This window comes from Aspergillus luchuensis, chromosome 2, assembly GCF_016861625.1.
Source record: "Aspergillus luchuensis IFO 4308 DNA, chromosome 2, nearly complete sequence".
In the NCBI taxonomy this organism is placed as follows: Eukaryota; Fungi; Ascomycota; class Eurotiomycetes; order Eurotiales; family Aspergillaceae; genus Aspergillus; species Aspergillus luchuensis.
In genome coordinates this window covers 2728979-2746598 of record NC_054850.1, presented here as the reverse complement: position 1 = coordinate 2746598, position 17620 = coordinate 2728979, and the positions used below count along the sequence as shown (strand labels likewise).

The 17620-nt window shown below is 51.3% G+C and overlaps 8 protein-coding genes across 8 annotated transcripts; 4 read left to right on the top strand and 4 right to left on the bottom strand.

Moving 5' to 3' along the window:
- Positions 1 to 411: 411 nt before the first annotated feature.
- Positions 412 to 950, bottom strand: AKAW2_20900S (YOS1 family protein; the record flags this gene model as incomplete). Its single annotated transcript, XM_041685665.1, has 4 exons — positions 412 to 467; positions 583 to 693; positions 767 to 826; positions 917 to 950. The coding sequence occupies 4 exons, from the start codon at positions 948 to 950 to the stop codon at positions 412 to 414; spliced, it is 261 nt and encodes an 86-aa protein (XP_041539726.1).
- A 242-nt stretch (positions 951 to 1192) lies between these two features.
- On the top strand, positions 1193 to 2987 carry ALG12 (dolichyl-P-Man:Man(7)GlcNAc(2)-PP-dolichol alpha-1,6-mannosyltransferase; the record flags this gene model as incomplete). Its single annotated transcript, XM_041685664.1, has 3 exons — positions 1193 to 1208; positions 1264 to 1542; positions 1603 to 2987. 3 exons carry the CDS (start codon positions 1193 to 1195, stop codon positions 2985 to 2987), a joined length of 1680 nt encoding a protein of 559 aa, XP_041539725.1.
- Positions 2988 to 3607: 620 nt separating this feature from the next.
- Positions 3608 to 3991, top strand: AKAW2_20898A (uncharacterized protein; the record flags this gene model as incomplete). The annotated part of the gene is made up of 1 exon (XM_041685663.1): positions 3608 to 3991. The coding sequence occupies one exon, from the start codon at positions 3608 to 3610 to the stop codon at positions 3989 to 3991; it is 384 nt and encodes a 127-aa protein (XP_041539724.1).
- Positions 3992 to 4143: 152 nt separating this feature from the next.
- Positions 4144 to 8340, top strand: AKAW2_20897A (uncharacterized protein; the record flags this gene model as incomplete). Its single annotated transcript, XM_041685662.1, has 4 exons — positions 4144 to 5532; positions 5638 to 6429; positions 6487 to 6720; positions 6793 to 8340. The coding sequence occupies 4 exons, from the start codon at positions 4144 to 4146 to the stop codon at positions 8338 to 8340; spliced, it is 3963 nt and encodes a 1320-aa protein (XP_041539723.1).
- A 608-nt stretch (positions 8341 to 8948) lies between these two features.
- Positions 8949 to 10536, bottom strand: AKAW2_20896S (dynactin subunit 2; the record flags this gene model as incomplete). The annotated part of the gene is made up of 3 exons (XM_041685661.1): positions 8949 to 10283; positions 10362 to 10421; positions 10498 to 10536. 3 exons carry the CDS (start codon positions 10534 to 10536, stop codon positions 8949 to 8951), a joined length of 1434 nt encoding a protein of 477 aa, XP_041539722.1.
- An 872-nt stretch (positions 10537 to 11408) lies between these two features.
- On the top strand, positions 11409 to 12287 carry AKAW2_20895A (uncharacterized protein; the record flags this gene model as incomplete). The annotated part of the gene is made up of 4 exons (XM_041685660.1): positions 11409 to 11462; positions 11520 to 11561; positions 11658 to 12107; positions 12165 to 12287. The coding sequence occupies 4 exons, from the start codon at positions 11409 to 11411 to the stop codon at positions 12285 to 12287; spliced, it is 669 nt and encodes a 222-aa protein (XP_041539721.1).
- A 508-nt stretch (positions 12288 to 12795) lies between these two features.
- On the bottom strand, positions 12796 to 14751 carry AKAW2_20894S (CoA-acylating methylmalonate-semialdehyde dehydrogenase; the record flags this gene model as incomplete). Its single annotated transcript, XM_041685659.1, has 3 exons — positions 12796 to 13212; positions 13288 to 13925; positions 14004 to 14751. The coding sequence occupies 3 exons, from the start codon at positions 14749 to 14751 to the stop codon at positions 12796 to 12798; spliced, it is 1803 nt and encodes a 600-aa protein (XP_041539720.1).
- A 907-nt stretch (positions 14752 to 15658) lies between these two features.
- Positions 15659 to 17590, bottom strand: clxA (calnexin; the record flags this gene model as incomplete). The annotated part of the gene is made up of 5 exons (XM_041685655.1): positions 15659 to 16153; positions 16210 to 16863; positions 16934 to 17064; positions 17121 to 17403; positions 17465 to 17590. 5 exons carry the CDS (start codon positions 17588 to 17590, stop codon positions 15659 to 15661), a joined length of 1689 nt encoding a protein of 562 aa, XP_041539719.1.
- Between the last annotated feature and the right edge of the window lie 30 nt (positions 17591 to 17620).

The window sequence follows — 17620 nt, the reverse complement described above, 5'->3', positions numbered from 1 at the left end:
ACCGATGCGAGTACACGCATTAGATAGTAACGAAACTATCGACATTGAAACAGAGGTGTCCATTATCATACCAGCTAGTACCCACCTCCGACTCGAGCACAGAGTAGACATACGTGCCTCTCACCCTAAGCATTAGGATCCCAGCATTTGCACATCTCCATATGATTACAGTAGGACAACACTCATCCCTGTTCTGTTCAATCCATTCAATCCATTTTCAATCATACAATAAACACAACAATAAGAAAGAAGAAGAAGGCAAGGGTTGGAATATAGACACATCTCTTTAAAGCCCCCAAGACCAGAGCAAGAATCCCAGCAGCAGCAGTAGGGTTCATATATGTATGCATTTATATCACAACTCCCCATTCCTCAACCATATTATCCCCAGTTCAGCTTTCAATTCCAGCTCTAACCCAGAATAAGCTCGTACACAATAATTATCGTATTGATCACAATAAGCGGTACTAAAACAATTACCCGCAGCTCGTTAGCTTTGTGTCTCTCTTCTTTCCATTGTTTCCCACACATCGCATAACTAGTAGGTATGCAATAGCGAAATATGGGGATTCGTTGACATACTTCGCATAACAGTCCTCACACTCGCAATCAGATTAATGGTCTTCGCTTTGACGCTGGTGGTATCGTAGGTTGCGCCGAAAGCTGGGTCGTTTTGTGTGCGGCCCCATCCGACTGTTTTTCATCATTCCATGAGTTACTCATTCATTCATTCAATTTTGTGGCAGGTGAGTGGGGGATGGCGTACTTCTGGCTAGGAAGCGGTCTTCGGAGAGGACAGCGAGGGAGTTGATGAGGAGGATGATGACTGTGATTATGCGATTGGGTTAGTTACTTGTTTTGTTGTCTCCTGTGGGATAAATTCGGGGGTTAAGGGGGTGGAATAGAATGTGCGCACCGTAAACGAGCTTCCCAAGACCGAAGAAGAACATCTTGGGCGGTGGGGGGGAGAGGAGAGGACGTCAAGATTGATGTGGTTCTCGAATGATGGTGGTGAAACGGAGATACTGGATGGAGATGGCGGAGGAGAGGCGGAGAAGCCGCGGCGGCAGTATCGCGGCATACGTAATTTTACCCGCTGGGATGTTGTTGTCCTTTTGGATATACTCCTCTTTCTTGTCTTCTTGTTAGGAGTATTCTAGACATACTGAGAAAAGTTATCTATGGTGTCATCATGGGGAGAGATGTCGGTAGGTTGTCAACTATAGTTCTCAGCATTGCACAGTATACTGATCTACTCTCTAGTGTTCCTGCTGCTCCTCGCCGCAATCCCGGCCCTTGTTCTCCTCCATCTCGCCGCAGCTCCCTACACTAAGGTAGAAGAGTCGTTCCACATCCAGGCTATTCATGATATACTGTCCTCGGGAATCCCAACTCGCAATGTCTCCGAGACGCTGCGCGCTGAATATGATCACTTTGCCTTCCCTGGCGCCGTCCCTAGGACGTTCGTTGGCGCCGTGATGCTGTCCGGCCTGTCGCAACCATTTATCTGGTTGAAGGCCAACATTGACAGACAATTCCTTGGTATGTGCTTCTTTCTAAATTGCTTGAGCAACAGCGCTAATGATGGTGATCTATTTCTAGCACGCGCCATTCTGGGTCTCTTCAATGCTGCCTCATTACTGGCATTTGCTTCTGGTTTGCGCCGCACTGCGGGCAAGACCACCGCAATCTGGTATCTACTTTTCCAAGCCAGCCAGTTCCACATCTTCTACTACGCATCGCGGACCCTATCGAACATGTTCGCATTTGGCCTCACCACCCTGGCCCTACGATATGTCCTCCCAGAGCCCGTGAGCCCGACAGTATACAAGAAGCGGGCCCGCCTCTCCCTCTACCTCATAACCGTCGCCGGCATCATCTTCCGCTCCGAACTGGCCATCTTCCTCGCAACCAACACCCTCTTTCTCTTCGCGACCCGTCGCATCACCATCCAGCGCGAGATCATCCCCGCCGGCATCCTCGGCCTGCTTGTCGGCCTCACCTCCACCGTCCTCGTGGACTCCTTCTTCTGGCAACAATTCCCCCTCTGGCCTGAACTCGCAGCCTTCAAATTCAACGTCATCTCCGGTCAAGCCTCCGCCTGGGGCACCCACCCCTGGCACTTCTACTTCACCAACGCCGTTCCGCGTCTCCTCCTCAACCCTCTCACCTACATCGTGGGCATCCCCTTCGCTCTCTATCAACCCTCCACCCGCGGCCTCGCAGCCAACACTCTCATTCCTTCCCTGTTCTTCCTCGCCATCTACAGCGCCCAACCCCACAAAGAATGGCGCTTCATCATCTACACCATCCCCGCGCTCACTGCCGCCGCCTCCCTCGGCGCATCATACATCTGGACCCATCGGACTAAATCCCTCCTCTACCGTCTTCTCTCCTTAGTTATGCTCACATCCACCTTCGCCTCCTTCCTCCTCTCTACTTTTGTACTCCTCCCCGCCTCGTCAGCGAACTACCCCGGTGCTCACGCCTTGAATACCCTCCACGCTTATGCCGAGAACACCACTACCAACTCGTCCCCCAACACCATTTCCGTCTACCTAGGCAACCTCGCCTGCCAAACAGGCGTCACTCGCTTCCTTCAACACCCCTCCTCTCCTTCAGAGTCAACCACACCTACTTGGCACTACGACAAGACCGAGGACGAAACCACCAAATCATCCCCGACCTTCTGGTCACAGTTCGACTACGTCCTCGTCGAACCAAGTGAAGAGTCGGAGAAGGTCCTCGGATCCTGGGAAGTCGTCGACACAGTTGATGGCTTCGCAGGACTAAGGATCGTTCGGCCGGGTGATGAGGCCGTCGGGGCTGTGGAGGAGAAGGTGGTAGCATATGTGTTGGGGGATGAAGGGGTGAGGCTGTTCGAGAAGGCGAGGAGATTTGTGAGGGATGTGATTACGAAGGGGTGGCGGGCTGAGGTGAGGATGGAGCCGAAAATTAGGATTTTGAGGAAGGGGGTGGAAGTATAATTTGATAGATTATTTAGGTTTCGTAAGGATATACAGAGATACCCTTGTTGGAGTTTTGGAGTTGTAGTAGTAGGATGATCTGGCATAGCGCCCCGAACAGAGCTTACAGCTGACAGTTGCTTGCATCTGTTGGGTCCACTCTCTCAGCTCGCCATCTTGGCTTTGCGAAAACGCGATTATTGCCCTACCTATCTATTCCCTCTCGTTCTAGCCCGAGTGCAAAAAAGCAACTGCAGTGATAGATGGATATCATATCCACGTCGAACTGGGAACAGAAACTCACAGAGACAGAGACTAGTAATTTGTGTGTTTGACTGGGCCGTGAAGAGAAAAGAATACAAAAGAAGACGAAGAAGAAGGGGAATCAACGAGTCATGGCATGTACAGCTTTAGCTTCGCTTTAACCCCACCTGCAGCCTTGGGTGGGGTTAGGGAAGAGCTGAGAAAAAGCAAACATAAGTGAGTGATAAATATCACTCATACGTCCCCAAGTCCAACAGACCAAAACATAACTAAACTCAATATTTCAATATTCAAGAAACGTGGTTTCCAATCCTGAATAGCAAAACCCTCGAAAATTGAGAAAAGGAAGAGAAGAGTTCTACAGGACTGCCGCCAAGATGGAGATCGAGTCAAGGCAAGACGCCAAAGAGAGACTTAAATCAGTTCAACGACTGTTGAAAGAAACCTGTGCTCAATTTGAGAAGATCACCAAAAGAAGGCTTGAGTCCAGAAGATTTGAAGACCCTCGAAGCTTTGAAGAACTCAAGGCGAGAATCTTATCGGGTGAAAAAGGAGAGGACGATGCGTCCAGAGCAACGAGGCAAAGGTTTCTTACGATCGTGTCTGTTGTTCAGGCATGGACAGGACCCATAAAGACTGCTACCGATGTGGCAAGTATCTCATTGGAAAGCAAGGAAGAAGGGAAAAGAAAAGAAAAGCATCAAGATATTCCCTCGGGGAGGGGGGGGGTTCATATCTGCGCATTCATGAAGCTAAGGTGATAGTGTAGGCATTCTCACCTGCAAGCGCTTGTGTTAGTGCTTTGTCGTATATCCTGGAAATCCCATCAAAGGTTCATGGCATCCATGAGTCCATCCGGGCTGTCATCAACGAAGTTGAGCCACGCTTCACTGAATTAAGGGTATACGATGACATGGGTACTGCCATTGATCCGGTCCTGATGAGCTCGGTTTGCAATGTCATGATGGCCTTTATAACGCTCTGTGCTCAGTGTGTGAAGCTTCTCGAGAAGGGCAAGGCTTACCAATACTTCAAAGAAGGAAAATGGATTTTGTCGAATCAGAATCCCATCAGAGAAGGTCTCGATAAGCTCAAAGCCCTTTCCGAGCAGAAAGAACATGTTCAGCAGATGATCATGATGAAGGAAATCCTAAATTCGAGCGACAAGATCGACATCGTGGATGGTAAAATCGATGGAATTTCCGAGTACGTCAGCAAGCGCTCTGATGAAGTCGCCCGCCAGGATGATCTGAGTAGAATCAATAAAGATTTGCGTATAACTTCGGAGGATGGGGTATTGATGGGTCATCGTGTGTATACGGAGACCCTTCGCATGGCGAAAGACAAAACATGCCAGTTCCTCGAGTCGACGTCTTATATGAACTGGGCGCTCAACAAGGATGAAGGTGTACCACCATTGCTTGTGGTCACTGGGGAAGCAGGAACAGGAAAGAGTGTCTTGTCAGCCTCAATCTTTCTGGACGTCAAGGAGAAAGAAATGTTCGCCGCCTATTATTCCTTTCCCTCGATGCCAAAAAGTCGCAAATACCACCAGCAACCGCTGGAGGACTGTGTCAAAGCCACAGGACTACAATTGGCAGAGCAAAATCCAGACTACCGACGGCGCTTGTTGCACTTTCTGAATACCGAGGAAGGAAGGGCCAAGGGGACTGGCTATAAGGGCCTACTGGACTCCCTGAACATTTGGCAGGCTCCAGATAAGATGATCTGTTATCTCATTCTGGATGGCCTGGATAACCTGGCCGAGCAGGAGTGTAAGGATTTCATGAATCATCTCATCACCAACCAAATTCCCTCTAAAAGGAACTCCTTGCGCATCTGTGTCACGGGGTCAAGGAAACTATTGCGCGCGTACTCAAAGCAGAAAGATTGTCTGCAATCTGAGGAGATGGAATGCTACAATCAAAGAGTAATTGCTGATTACACTGCAAAGTTCTTGGAAAAGAAAGACTTGTTGCAGGAAGACTTTCTGGACTTTGCTGACCTTAGAAAGTCGATATGCGAGGCAGTAACGAAGAACGCCCGTGGTAGCTTCCACAAAGTGCAGAAATGGCTTGACAGGATTGAGAATCTGGTTCAATCAGATAGCAGAGATGAACTCATTCGCTTTCTCAATGCGTTGAGCCGGGGAGGGTCGGACCTTGCCAAATCTGAGCTGCAAGATCTCGAAAGAATACTTGACTGGAAGGAGATTGCGGAACTGAATGAGTTGATTATTTGGTGCGAATTCAGCATGTCCAAGGATGTGCTTCTCGACATTGACCAACTCGAAGCCTTGTTGGTATGTATCTTTCTCCAGAGCCTTTCGAACAACCCAAACAACAACCTAGAGCTGTTGTTGCCTGAGGAAATCAGAAATTGGGCTAATCGATAGTGGGAACAAAAGTTCATTCGCTCGAATTCACCGCCGTTAAGTTCTCTACGAAAGAAAATACGGGATAGGTTTTCTTTGATCTTGGAGGAGAGAGATGATGGAGTTCGACTTCGCGACGAGATGAGGCAATGGGTAATCCTGGATCAGAACAAGGACCAGCAATCAGCCATTTCGGCTACAATATCCCTCCAAAACACAAGCATCGAAGTAGCCCAGCGGTTCTTCTGGGATCTGGCCAATCATTCATTGATGAATCGGTTTAACTTTGATGCCTACCAGATGGACATGGCGAAGCCTTCGATTCATCGCATTCGAGTCACGGAACTGAACGCGCATTTGGTAATCGTGAAACGCACCTTCGAATTTCTCAGAAAAGCACCTGATCCTCTTTCGAGGCCAATTGGGGGAATTCTATTGAGAGAGCTTCCGGCTCATTTAGCAGTCCTGCAGGAACCCTCTCAGCTTGAACAACTCAAGGATACCGATCGACGAACCATAGGTGAAAATGTCCAAGAACTATTTCTAAGTCCAATAAGCCTTGAAAGACATTGGGATGTTCTGCAACAGACAAGATGGCACACGTCCTCAGATACCATAGACTCATTCTGGAAATGGCTGTCGGACGACGCTGCAATCAAACATCCGATCATTTGGGACAAGATCAGAGAGGTTTGGAATAACCCGAAACGGAACCAGAAGCTCTTTGAGTCACTAGCGAGGTTGGCTGGTCACAAATGGCTCCAGGACCGATCACCCAGTTCCACCACGGCGTCCTTTGAATGGCTCAGGGCTTTTCTCAATATGGTGTGTGATGACTTTTCTCTTTTGAGATGATTCCAGCCTTGAGCTGACTTGTAGTAGGATGCAGAAATCGATTATACAAGCCAAAATTCAGACTTTAGCTCCGAAGGGGATGACCATAGTTTCAGATCCGACGATAGCATCAAAGATGATTACGTTACAAAGGCTGAGAAATGGTGCGAGAGGGTACTGGGACCAAGCCGCATGCGCGAACAAGATGTTTGGGTCCAACGGCTAGCCGAAACATATGAGTATGCCAATAGTTACAAGAAAGCTTTCAAGAAATATCAGGAGGTAAGTCTTTCCAAAGGTGTTATTGCTTCCGTGATTGAAAGGCAGCTGACATTTCCGACTTCATATTTTAAGACCAGTAAGCTACTAGAGCGGATGGGGGATATTGATCGGGAACGACATGGGAAAGTGTTGGTTCGTCTAGCGTCACTGGCCGGGGACGAGGACGAAGCTTTGCAATACCTCAAGCAAGCCCTGGGGCTGAGCGCCAGCAATATCAACGCCAGATATGCACTATTCAAGAGTTTGTGGTCTCGCAACTGCGGAGAGGAGCTGAGCGACCTGGTTCTCGAAACACTAAAGCTCAGAACGGCTTCAGGGCCCATGGGACATCTGGGTCTAGTGATTAAGATGGCCTTCGAAGATAATGACTATGATGACACTCAGGTGATGAATCTGCCGTGCATCATTAGCTCTATATGCTCCTCCTCTGCCGATAACTTCGCTTCACTACTGGAAAACATGCAGATAGCAATCGAAAATGCCAAGACACAGGATCAGGTCAAAACGTGGGCCACCTTACTTTGGCATAAAGGGATCGCACTCGCATACTATTCCGAAACCCCTTCTCATGCTGATCAGGCGGTCATAGCGTGGACAGAATGCGCTGAGCTCATTATGAAGAGGCTCAAGCACCAGTCTGCTGGTGCAATTCTACTGGACAAAGTTGGGCAGCAGCTGGGCTGTCATTACTTCACACAGACATTGAAAGACCCTGATAACGCTGAAACATATTCTCGGAAATTGGAGGAAGTATACCAGAACCAAAGGGGTATTGTTCATGGCATGTCTGCTGCGAAGACATACTTGGCGGCAGACTTGATCCGGCGTGGAAAACAACCGGATGCCGAAGCGCTCTTCCAGGCAAACATCAGAGAGGCATTTGGCTTACTATCTGATGACACAACTGGTAATGACATGGACGGTTTTTGCCTTCTGTTTTCAATATTCCTTCATACGGGTGACCGAGTCAATGCCCTTCATGCCTATTCGCTTATAGCTCGTCGTGTCTTAGACGCCGAAATTTTGAAAGAGTGGCTACAGTCTGATGAGAAAACTACAACACCGGAAGCTGCCGAGCTCAGGGAGTACTTCCAAGAAGTCTGCAACGAACCGACCAATGTATGGTACAAGGTCATAGAACTTGTGGAATTCTTGTGGCAAAGCCAACGCAAGTTGATGAACGAGACCCTCTGGAGTGATGATGACGCAGCCAAAATGACTTCCTATGGGGCGCTATTTGAATCCATGGAAAGATATGAGAAGGCGCTCCATGACGCTAGCAGTGATTATACATGTGACGGGTGTGACTGCTTCCTAGAGACAAGCACGAACATGTATTCATGCAAGGCTTGCTATAATTTTCAACTATGTGAGTCGTGTTTCCAGCGCTTCCAACACGGGGCGCTCAAACTACCTCTCTGCCACATCGAGCATGATTATGTGCGGATCCCACCCTGGGATGCTAAGGCCCATGTTCGCGCATTTCGGCGCAGAGTCCTTATGGACGCTACTGTTGCAGATGATGGGTATCTGGTTGGGGGCCGAGAAGTCCCGGTTGTGGAGTGGTTAAATTGCTTGAAAGCGAAATGGGATCCCCAGGGGGATTGGGAATTCCGGTAATGTGATTATATCCTAGTATAGTTCGATATTTGCTTCCATATAGTATTTTACTACCGAGTAAATTCCCATCTTCTATAGGTACTAATATGAAAACAGTGACTATGTTATACTATCCCCAAAAAAGCGCGACCTGGGTACAGTTATACAACGAGTATACGCAAGCGCTAGGAACTAGATTACTCTCATAGTGTCATGGAGTCCTATTTCGTCGAGATCCCGCTTTGCTTATAGTTACAACTATCAAGCATCCCCATTGCGTGTATCTAGCAATTACCAATGGCTGAAGCAGATTTCACGTACTTTCCAAACCCTATATGAAATTATGAAATGCTATTACTAACTTAGTACTAGTATATAATAATACCATATATCATCGTGATAAAACATATCATTCGTCGTAGGCTTAGTAGAGACTTACTACCCGTGCCAGTGTGTCTTTGTTGGTTTCCCTTTCTCTATACACTATAGCGTGTCAATGTTCGGTAATGGTAATTGTAGTCCGCTGAAAAAAAAGATGGTATATGAGTTCCCAGTACTACTATCGACCAGCTACAGTTACAAGAAATTTAGTGGTTATATGTTCATACTATTTCACAACACTTCTCCAATCATGCGCCCTGCCCCTCCAAACGATCCAATCTAGCCTCCAAATCCCGGACCCAAGGTTCCACAAGCTCGATATTGCTCTTCATTGCTGCTTCGCCCTGTCCCATCTTTTCCTCGACTACCTGCAGACCCTCGCGCCACTGCTCGATCTCTCTTGCCATGTCTGCCTGTCGCTTCTCCAGGGTATCAAGTGACTCGGAGGCCTGCGCTGCACCAGCGTGGATAGCGCGCAGGGAGCGGAGACGCTCTAGCACGCTGGGGAGGATGGGATGGAGGGATTGGATCGTGGGGAGAGTAGCGTAGAGGGCCTGGATCTTAGTGGCTTGTTCATCGCGCTGGGTAGCAGCCGGATCGACCTCCGTAGCGGAGGACGAAGAGACGGACATGTCTGAGGGCTCAATGGCGGCGGATGCGATGCGCGCGTTCTGAGCTGCCTTGGCGGCGTCCACGGCACGTTTGCGCGCGGAGGCAAGGGCTTCTGTGTCTGCGGTGAGTTTGCGGACTCGGGTGGAGAGGGTCTCGAGATGCGGGGTGGTGACTGTTGTGGAGGGGGGTGCGGAGCCCATGGTTGGTACGGCGGAGACGGGGTTCGGGCCGACGAGGATGTTCATGAGGGTGGTGAGGCGGGATGTGAGGTGGTCGACGGCGGGGAGGACGGGCTGGAGCGCGGGTTCGGAGATTCCGTCGCTGACGAAGGGGTTGGAGGAGCTGGAGATGCCCATGGCGGCTTCGATGAGGGCGAGACGGCCGTCGAATGCGGCGGCGTGGGCGAGGACGCCGGAGGATGCGGGGGCTGTTGGTTCGGGTTGTTGTGTGACATCTGCGTTCTGGGTGCTGGGTGCAGCGGTTTGGGATGTGGATTTGGTTGCGATCTTTTGTGCTAGAAGTGTAGCTGCGGAGTGTGATCCTGTGTTGTCGGTTCGGGAGGTATAGAGGTTGTCCAGGGCGCGGCTTAGTTCGAGCACTCCGTCGTCCGTGGGCTCCTTTCCTTCTGCGGCTTCTGGTTCGGTTTCGGTCTGTCGAGCGGCCATCTCGTCTTTCAGTTCTTCTACTTCCCTGCGGAGGCGGGCGAGCTTCCTCTCGAGGCTTTCATCTTCGCTGTCGCTGATGTCTTCGGGCTCTTCTAGACCGTTCTCGTTTCTGCGCCGGCGACGGTTCTTGTTCTTGTACGCCTTCCGCTTCATCGCGATACTGTCGGAGAAGTTGACATCGCGCGCGTCGACTGTGGCTCCTAGGAAGTGGGCGCGTGCTTCATCTGCGTTGATTCCCTGGCGGTCGATGTCGGAGTTGGAGCCGGCATCGTCGTCTGCATTGGATGCGGTGCGGATAGTTGTAGTCTATGGAATGTAGAATGAAGGATGAGTAGTTGGATACATTGGTAAAGGCCAGCTCAGGCGTCAGGCGGGGTAGCTAACCGGAACGGTGGATGCTTCGTCGGTCAGATCGGGGGTCTCGTAGATATCGGGAGCGAGATCCTGGCCCAAACAAACGATGTTAGTAGGTCGGCGGATAGAGATGGGGTAGGAGGGATGAATGATGGGCGTAACATACCAGGTCGGGAAGACCAGCATACTTCCTATTGAAGGACATGGCCAATTGCTTTTCTAATGGCAAGATAATGGCCGACTGGAGACAAGGACAGGCAGGGTATATTTACAGAGGCACAGCAAGTGGAACTTCCAAGTGATGCTGAATGGGTTTGGGGCTCCTCCGCGGGCGGGCACGTGAAAGGGGCATCATCATTTGTGGCCTAAGGCATGAATCGATGGGAGTTGTACCAAACTATTCAAAAAGACGGGTACCTGACTATGAGTGTTTCAGTGTGTTTACCTGTCATGAACAAAGACATTGTTGCTGGATTTGATTTAGATGGTAATATACTATGGGTACAACTAGCTAACCTGAGTATGATGTTATTCTAGAAGGAGGTTACTACATGTAGTAATTACTGGGATGTGCCAGTCGGTCAGCAAATACTCCGGGCCATTATTTACAGCTTGGAAATAAATAGTCCGCAACCGAATGGTCGATCCATCACACCATCTGGACCAGACTAGAGCAACGTCTGTCACGGGGAACTATTGCGCACCTTCTGCTACTCTTAGTAGCACTACTAGTACTACTCAAGAATGCCAGTCACCAAATCAACATGAAATAGGCGGTGGCACGTGTCAGATGCCTCGGCGGAAGTCACAGTCCGGCGATAGAAATGGAAGGAGCCCATCACATGAAGCCCCATTTAGTAGTTACTCCTGCAGCATATAAGTAGTCGGATTGTCAGCGCTGCTCCGTCCATGTCCACTTAAGTTCCTCTTCCACTCCCCCAGCTCATTCTCGTACGACCACTGTCAATCAGACCAATTGTCGTCCTGATCATCAACCCCATCACCCATTCTTACCTGTGACCCGCCTACTTTCGATTTCCGTATCTTATCACTATCACCCCTCATTCTACCATCACCATGGCTGCCCCCGCAGACAGCAACCTCAAGACCCTCAATGGAGAGTGGACAATGGTACACTGATACCTTTCTTTGATTTCATAAGATATATACTGACATTATTGATCCTAGGACAAAACTCTCTCCAACCCTTCAGAGCCCATTCTCGAGCTGGTAAGTCTCATACCCCACCCTGGGCTCTACAAGTCAATCATGTATACAACTCAAGGCAATACCTCTCGTGCTTACATACTGCCGTGGATGGAATAGCAAGGAATGAGCTGGCTCATGCGTAAAGCTCTCAGTGTCGCAACAGTCACTCTCTCCATCAATGAGTATCCCGATGCTGCAGATCCGACTATATGGCACATCGATATCGATCAGACGGTCACTGGTGGCATCAAAGGTACAACTGAGAGACGTATCAGCGACAACAAGGTTCGAGAGCACGACGACCACATCTTTGGCCATCTCAAAGGTCAGTCGCGGTTCTTCCGGGGATCTAAGGGCGAGGACGGAAAGGTGCGCCCTTATACAGAATTCGAGACCAAGATCGACGAACCCCAGGTCTACAAATTCCTTAGAGGGGAGATTCTAGCCGACGGAAGTGCATCCGAGGGCTTTGTTGTTGAGGAAATCGGTGAAGAGTTTGGCGAGGGAGAGGGGCTCTGGTATCTCAGCTTTGTGGAGAACGTGGACAGCGGCTGGACTGCCGAACAGGTTCGTTTTTTCTTCATGAATTCCGTCCTTTGACATGTTCTGATGCAAGATACATAGGTTTGGGGTTTCGAGATCATTGACGGCAAGCGCTATTACACTCGTCGTGTTGCTGTCGTCAAGGGCACAAAATACAAGCTGGCCCGGCTGGTCTACAGCTTCGTAAAGCCACGGACTGAGTAGAGGCATCCTACGTGAGATGCTCTTGTTCGGGAGCTGTCCTACCTTATTAATAGAATGCATGGCAGCAGGGTAGTGACTGCCCTAACACTAAACCCCTAGAGGCGGGGCTCCATTGCAAGCTGTGACTGCGGACATACTGTCCGCACTAGTTCTGACTAGGGATGCCCCACACAATAAAGTATCATTATGTTCCCTAGAAAACAGGTTTCAATATCCCGATATTTCGTAAAGCATTTAAACAGGCATGGTAGTCACAAAGCGGGGAAGACCATATTAGATCACATGCAGACACCACGTTTTGGTCAGAATATCGACCACATCCGCACGAGGATAGTATGAGCAGATGAACGCAGAGACAAATTGGAGTATGCGACTGACTAAAACGATGTAATATAGCCAGAAACCCGAAATCATAAACTCAATGGTATTTTATAATAAAGAAAGACCATGTCCGATGCAACCTAAACATCATAAAATTCCCCTTTAACCAACCAACAAACAACCCCCCTCACGAATGAGTAGGCATAACCGTATGAGCCTTAGTGCTAACAGCATCCTCACTCCTCCACAAGCTAGTCACCGTCTTCTGCTGCGTATAGAACTGCAACCCGGGTTTACCATAGAAAGTGTTAGCACCACCACCGGCAATACTCTTCTTGTTACCGGTGAAAGAGAACATAGGCAACGGCACAGGGATGGGCACATTCACGCCAACCTGGCCGGCCTCGATGTCCTTCTGGAAGCGGGAGGCAGTAGATCCGGAGCGGGTGAAGATGGCAGCTCCGTTTCCGTACTCGTTCTTGTTGATGAGCTCGATGGCGTCGTCTAGCGTGGGCACGGACAGACAGACGAGGACGGGGCCAAAGATTTCTTCCTTGTAGCATTTCATTTCGGGGGTTACGTTGGTGATGATGGTGGGGCCGACCTGTGGGGTTTGTATTGGTTAGAAAAACCGAAAAAAAGATATACTTAGATAGAGAGGGGATGGGTGGGGGCTTACAAAATTGCCGTTGGGGTACTTCTCTGGCTTGTAGCCTCTGCCGTCGAGGAGGATGGTCGCACCCTCTTCTTCGGCGCTGGCGATCAGGTCCTCGATGCGCTTCTTGCTTTCAGGGCTGATGACAGGGCCGAGGTCGGCGCCTTCTTCGAAGCCTCCGTTGACGTGCAGTGCCTTGGCCCGTTCGGCCATCTCAGGAAGCCATTCCTGGGTCTCGCCGACCATGACCACTGTGCTTAGAGCCATGCAGCGTTGGCCGGCAGCTCCAAAGGCCGCTCCGACGAGGGCGTTCAGGGTCTGGTTCTTGTTGCAGTCTGGGACTACGGCGGCATGGTTCTTGGCGCCCAGGTTGGCCTGGACACGCTTGCCATTGGCAGAGCCGCGGGTGTAGATGTACTCTCCGGCGCGGTTGCTACCGACGAAGCTGATGGCCTTGATGGCAGGTTCGTCGAGGATGAAGTCGACAGTCTTGGCGGAGCCGTGGACAATGTTGATGACGCCGGGAGGGAAGCCTGCTTCCCGGGCCAGCTCGGCCAGGATCATTGCAGCTCCGGGGTCCCGCTCAGATGGCTTAAGGATGAGACAGTTGCCCGTCACGGTAGCGATGGGGATGCACCACAGGGGGATCATTGCGGGGAAGTCTGCCGAGGAAGGGGAGGGGGTGCGGTTAGCGTCGGACAATGTCACCTAGCTTGCAGGATGGCTGCAGGATCACTTACTGAAAGGACAAATGGCAGCAACCACACCTAGGGGCTCTCTGTAGCTCCTGGTCTCCATATCCTTGGCCACTTCGAGCACCTCGCCCGTGAGCTGGGTGGTAATACCACAGGCTGTTTCGGCGACTTGAAGGCCGCGGAGAACATCACCCTTGGCATCCGCAAAGGTCTTGCCCTGCTCGAGGGTGATGGATGCAGCAAGTCGGTCCCAGTTGGCACGGATCAAGCTCACGAACTTGAACATGATCTGCTGCTTGGCAATAACGCTGGTAGCGCGCCAGGCTGGGAAGGCCTTCTCGGCCGACTCGACGGCGGCACGGAGTTCCTCATCGGTGCTTTGCGGCACTCGAGTAACGAGATTGTTGGTGGCAGGATCGTGCAGGTCGATCCAGGTGGTAGCCTTGGAAGCAACAAACTGGTTGTCCAGGAAATTAGCGGTGTCGATGGGGTTGGCGATGGGGCTATGGTCCGTCGGGTACTCGGTGGCGGTAGTAGCCGCGGAGGTAGTTGCGGGGGTGAACTGTTGGGCAGTGGCGTGGAGTCGACGTGTTGCTGACATGGTGGCAGGAGAAGATGAGGAGAGCTTAGATGTTGCAGGAGAAGATGTAGAGGACGACGAGGGCATTATAACAGTAGATAGGCGCCGCGAGGCCGAAGCTGCAGCTACAGATCTGGAGGTGGCCACGGCCGTGCGGGGAGATGCGGCGCGGAGAGCGGGGATGGAACGGACAATAGACCGACGGGCGGCCATGATTGAAAGATGGAAGATAATAAACGTGAGAGATGAATGATCGGGGTCAGAAGGACAATGGTTTGAGGAAGAATTCCAAATCACGGGCAAGAGCAAGGGAAATAATCCAAGGGGGAGAATGTGAGGACAGCAGGAAGGGAGGCAAAGTAGATAAATACGGTGGAGGCCGTTCAGGTACCAGGTTCATACTGGGTCTGGTACTTTCCCCGTATTGATGTGCATTCCGCCGAGGTTCTGATAACGCTCGGCGCCTCCAGCCAATCACATGGTCACCCGGAACTGCCTGCCCGATCCAGCCATTTTATGGGGTAAATTCGAAGCATAATTAGCTCGCTGGCCTAGAGAGAGCATTCACTGCCGACTACTATAAGCTATCTGTAGGTAGTCCCAGTATAGCTACATTCGCCCTTCATGGAAACTGCGATACCTTCCTCAAGTCTTTTTGGGGATGGAAGCTCCTGTGTAAGTAACAGGCGGGTATCGTCGGCCCTTCTCCGATGACGGTGTATACTAGGAACCTCGGACCGCAGGACGATCGGTCACAAAATTGTGACACCGCTGGAAAAGTTACAAGAACTACCCGATCATTCCGTGAACTAGAGAAACCAACAGTAGAATTCTGCAGCTTGGCTACTTTTACACATTTCACTTGCATTAACCTCCTCCCAAAGAAACCCCCCAATTGAGGTCTGCTTATCCTCTTCCTTGTATAGGCGGTAGCTGATGCCCCACTAGCCTTTCCTCCATGGAATCAGAATGAATCATTGATTGAACGCTGCAACAGAGGTATAAAATAAAAACACAATGTAGTTAGGATATCCCTGGTTTGTTTGTTTGTTTTAGACTTTTTTCGCCTTTTATCTCTCCTTTCTTCCCTGCGTGCTGTTCCACTGATAGCTGCACCGGTTTACTCGGCAGAAGAGCGGGTAGTGCGCTTGGTAGCACCACCCTTGCCAGTGTCCGCGGAGGAGCTGGTGGCCGCACCGGTCTTCTCCTTGGTAGCACCAGCAGCCTCCTTGCCCTTCTTGGTGGGAGCAGGAGCCGGGGTGCTGGCGCCAACGGCTCCGACGATGACGAGGATCATGGTGACGAGAACAGCGGCAAGACCACCGGCAACGTCAGGAACCTGCTTCACGGCGTTGATGGGGTCCTGCTTAGAGAGGCGGACAAAGTTGTCGACCTTCTCCTTGATGTGGCCCACAGGGTCCTCCTTGAAGCTAACACTGGGCTCGGCGGCCTTCTCTTCAGGCTTGGGCTTGTTGGCCTCCTCCTCAGCCAGCTCAACGGGGTGCTTGACATCGAAGGTCTCCTGGCGCAGCTTCTCAGCATCCTCGGCGGAGTGGCCAACGTAGATGTTGTCGAACAGGATGTCGTTCTGCATGGTCCAGATCTCGAAACCAATCTGCATTATCGTTAGTCACTCAAAGCCTAAGCCTTACAATGGAAAGGTACACTTACAGCGCCCATGGGCTCAAAGTTGGAGGGGGTCTTGTCCTCAAAGTAGGCAGGGTTGGCGATCTTGCGGGGAGCCCAGGGTCCCTTGTAGGCGGGGTTGTCAATCAAGGGAGCAGACCACTTGCCCTTGTAGTCAGGGTTCTTCTTCATGGGAGGAGACCAAGGACCACATCCGGAGGCGTCCTGGCACTTGGGGTTGGGAACAGTGGGAGGAACCCAGTCGCCATCCTCCTCATCATCCCAGTCCTCGGGCTTCTCAGCCTCGGGGTCGGGGATGCTAGTGGGCTCGTCCTCAAGCCAGTCCTCGGGGATGGTAGCCTCCTCGTCGACAATCTCGAAGGGAGCCTCCTCGTCCCAGTCCTCGGGCTTCGTAGCCTCAGGGTCGGGGATCTTGGCCTCATCAACCCAGTCGGCGGGCTTCTTGTCCTTGGGGTCGTCAATCTCCTTCTCGGGGTTGACAGGGGGGTTGAAGTCCTCAAGGAGAGAACCTTCCTTGACGGACTCGCCATCAATCAGGATCTGGAAGGTCTGGTCGGGGTTGACGACCAGGGTGTAGACGGAGGTGACCTTGGAGGTACGGGCGGCAGGAGGGGCCTTAAGGTGCTTCTCCTCGTACTCGCCGGTCTTGGGGTTCTTGTGACGGAAGATGAAGTGAACCTAAGAAACTAGTTGTTAGTCCCCGTTGCAGTCGCCTGCACTAAGCAGCGTTTAGCAAGATCCTTCTTACCTTGTTGGTAGCACCACACTTGTCGGGACCGAACATGATCACGTAAGGAGACGCGTTCGAGAACTCGTCGAGGTGGAGCTTCTTGTTATCCTGGAGAAGCTTCAGGTAGGCACCACCGCAGACAAGGGAGTCTGTGACTATCGTTAGCGTCCCAGCACCGAGCATGCGCAGCAATTGTCACACTTACTCTGCGGCTTCACCTCATACTGGACGACCAGAGTCTTGTCCTTGTTGTCGATCTTCTTGGGGAACTTGGCCGAGATGGCGTGGTGGGCAGCGACGTTCTTGACGACGAGACCCTTGTCACCCTCCATACCCTTGAGGACAGTGGGCTCCTCGACGGACCATTCACCAACATAGGCCCAGTCCTCCTCGGACTTGGAGTCCTCCTTCTTAGCGTGAGAGGGAGTCCACCGGGAGTCCCAGTCATCGGTGAACTGCTCCAAGAAAGGAGCCTCGATGGAGGTGGGCTGGAAGCACGTAGTTAGCAGGGCGCGGCAGCACCTCTTGTCGGTCTGCGGAGATACTCACGGTGAAAGTAGGCTTCTCGGCCAAGGAGGTGGTCTCGGGCTTCTTCTCAGTCTCCTCAGCATGGGCATAGCCCATGATGGAGGCCGAGGAGACCAGGGCAGAAGTCAAAGCAGCGTTGAAACGCATGGTGGATAGCGACCGGCGCTCTTAAACCAG